The sequence below is a fragment of the Ostrea edulis genome, chromosome 4, assembly GCF_947568905.1.
Source record: "Ostrea edulis chromosome 4, xbOstEdul1.1, whole genome shotgun sequence".
NCBI classification, from domain to species: Eukaryota; Metazoa; Mollusca; class Bivalvia; order Ostreida; family Ostreidae; genus Ostrea; species Ostrea edulis.
The window spans coordinates 75,692,802-75,694,944 of NC_079167.1; the positions used below are offsets into that span (position 1 = coordinate 75,692,802).

At 29.6% G+C, this 2,143-nt stretch overlaps 1 protein-coding gene across 5 annotated transcripts in view; it reads right to left on the reverse strand.

Annotated features, from left to right (window-relative positions):
* The window catches only part of LOC125670786 (serine/threonine-protein kinase NIM1-like), a 35,663-nt gene continuing 33,520 nt past the window's right edge, over positions 1-2,143 (reverse strand). For all 5 annotated transcript variants that reach the window (XM_048906157.2, XM_048906160.2, XM_048906161.2 and 2 more), the window contains one exon: positions 1-2,143. This exon is cut by the window's right edge and continues 727 nt beyond it. In XM_048906157.2, coding sequence (XP_048762114.1) covers positions 2,130-2,143 — 14 coding nt within the window. In that variant the 3' untranslated portion in view covers positions 1-2,129.

The following is a 2,143-nucleotide window of genomic DNA, read 5'->3' on the forward strand; positions in this document are numbered from 1 at the left end:
TTTCAATTCTCATCCTTTTATTTCCAAAAAAATAATCATTTTAAAAAGAAAACGATTTCTCTCATCGTATTATCACTAATGAACAAATATTGACACTGTAACATAGAAATAAAAGAAAACATCACAGTCACAGCTATGTGTACAAACACAGTATTGTAAATAGGGTATATACATACAATGAAGATGTCTATCGTGCAATGTATTGTCCCAGCTAGCAGTCAATACAAGGAATCGTAGAAAGGGGGGGGGGGGCAAAATTTACAATGGATGAAAGAACACACATAAAAGATAAATTTTGAAACAATTATAAATTTCGATTCAATATACACATAAAAATATCACACTGATATGTGATAGAATTTCTGTATCAATTAAAATAATTTATAGCAAATCTTACATATATACATGTATATATGAATAAGTGTATAACTGTTAATAAAATTCCTCTGCAAATTAAAAAATATAATTTAGAAAAAAAATCTTTCAAAATATAATTCATCAATGTATACATCTCACATTACAAAACATAGACATGTATAAATACAGTTCTTAATGAAGCCAGGAAATGAGGATACTCGGTACTATATTGTAACACGATTCTGCGGCAGTATATGCACCACGATTTCATCCATGCAGTAGGATTTGTGGAGTTTCACGTCATTTTCTTTCTAGTCATTCCAAGTTTTATATAGCGTTTTATTTTTTTAATTTCAGCAAAACCTGTTTTGACTTTTTCAGGAAAGAAATATATGGCTCAAGAATTTCAAGGTCTCTGAACAAGTATTACCCAATAAACCATAAGTTGGAAGTCTAGAGCATGCCATACTATAAAGGGTGGTGTTTGAAGATTTTTTCCACATGAATGTGATCATTTCTTGCATAATGCCAATTGTTAAAATAAGGTCAGATCCAGAGAAGAAATTTTAAAAGTTGCTCCATTAAATAATATGATCAGAATGATTGTAATAACCATTTAAAGTACAGAATGTGGATGATTCTAAAGCAAGCTTAACTCATCGACCTGAACTATCTTCACCTCTACAAAATACTGTATGTGTGATTGAGATTTCAATAATTGATTAAAATACTGACAAATCCAAGCATTGTGTAGCTTAAACCATTGGAAACTTCATACCGCAGTCTCTTACACAATTAAGTTTTCTACTGTAGCAGTTAGACCAATTGAAACTTACAGATATAAAATTTGAAGTGTATATATATATATATATCGACAAATTGATAGTGTGTGTGTGTATATATATACATATAATATATATATATATATATATATATATATATATATATATATATAGGTTCATTAAAAGGTTTTACAATCATTGTATTCTAAAGTTGCTGACAGGCAAAGGTAAATAAACGCTGCAAATATAAAGGGTCAAAAATAAAGAACCAAACAAAAAATGCTAAGGACAAAAAACTTGCTACCTAGAGCCAACAAGATCCCAGACCATCGTTTCACACCAATCTATAATGAATTTGGTCTATATTCAGTTTTATCATCCATAATTCATGTACTGACTACACAATCTGGTCAGGGTCAGACAGCGAATATTTAAATATATATTGAAAAATCAATTACTGGATCCGTGGGTAAATATCTTAAATACTTGGCCATCTAGATATTTACATGTCGGTTTTTCTTAATTTCATTATGCATATAACAATTCCAAGGTGTTTTTATACCGTCTGAATAATTGAAAACTTATTGGATCAATATGCTGAACGACCTTGTAGATAATAATGGCAACATACTAGAGCTAAAGAAGAATGCTGATTTTTTTATTGAAAACATTATATCTCGAAAATCCATGAATATTTGAAAAATATTCTCACCTATGAATAATCTTATATAAAAACATTCAAGTAAATTAACTTAAAAAGAATACTTGTGTAAAAGTTCCTGCGTTTTGTTTGGACAGAGAGTCCTGTTTTTTGATTGCCTACAATTAAATTCAAATTCTCTTTTTCAATCATCTTCATGGTAAATATATGTGCTTGGAGAGATTGGATGAAATTGCACCATTACATGTGTACGTAACATGAACGTGAACTAACATTGTCTCCACTGAGCGTTTTCAAAGCACTTTATGATTGTCCTATTTAATCCTATATCACAATATAGTAC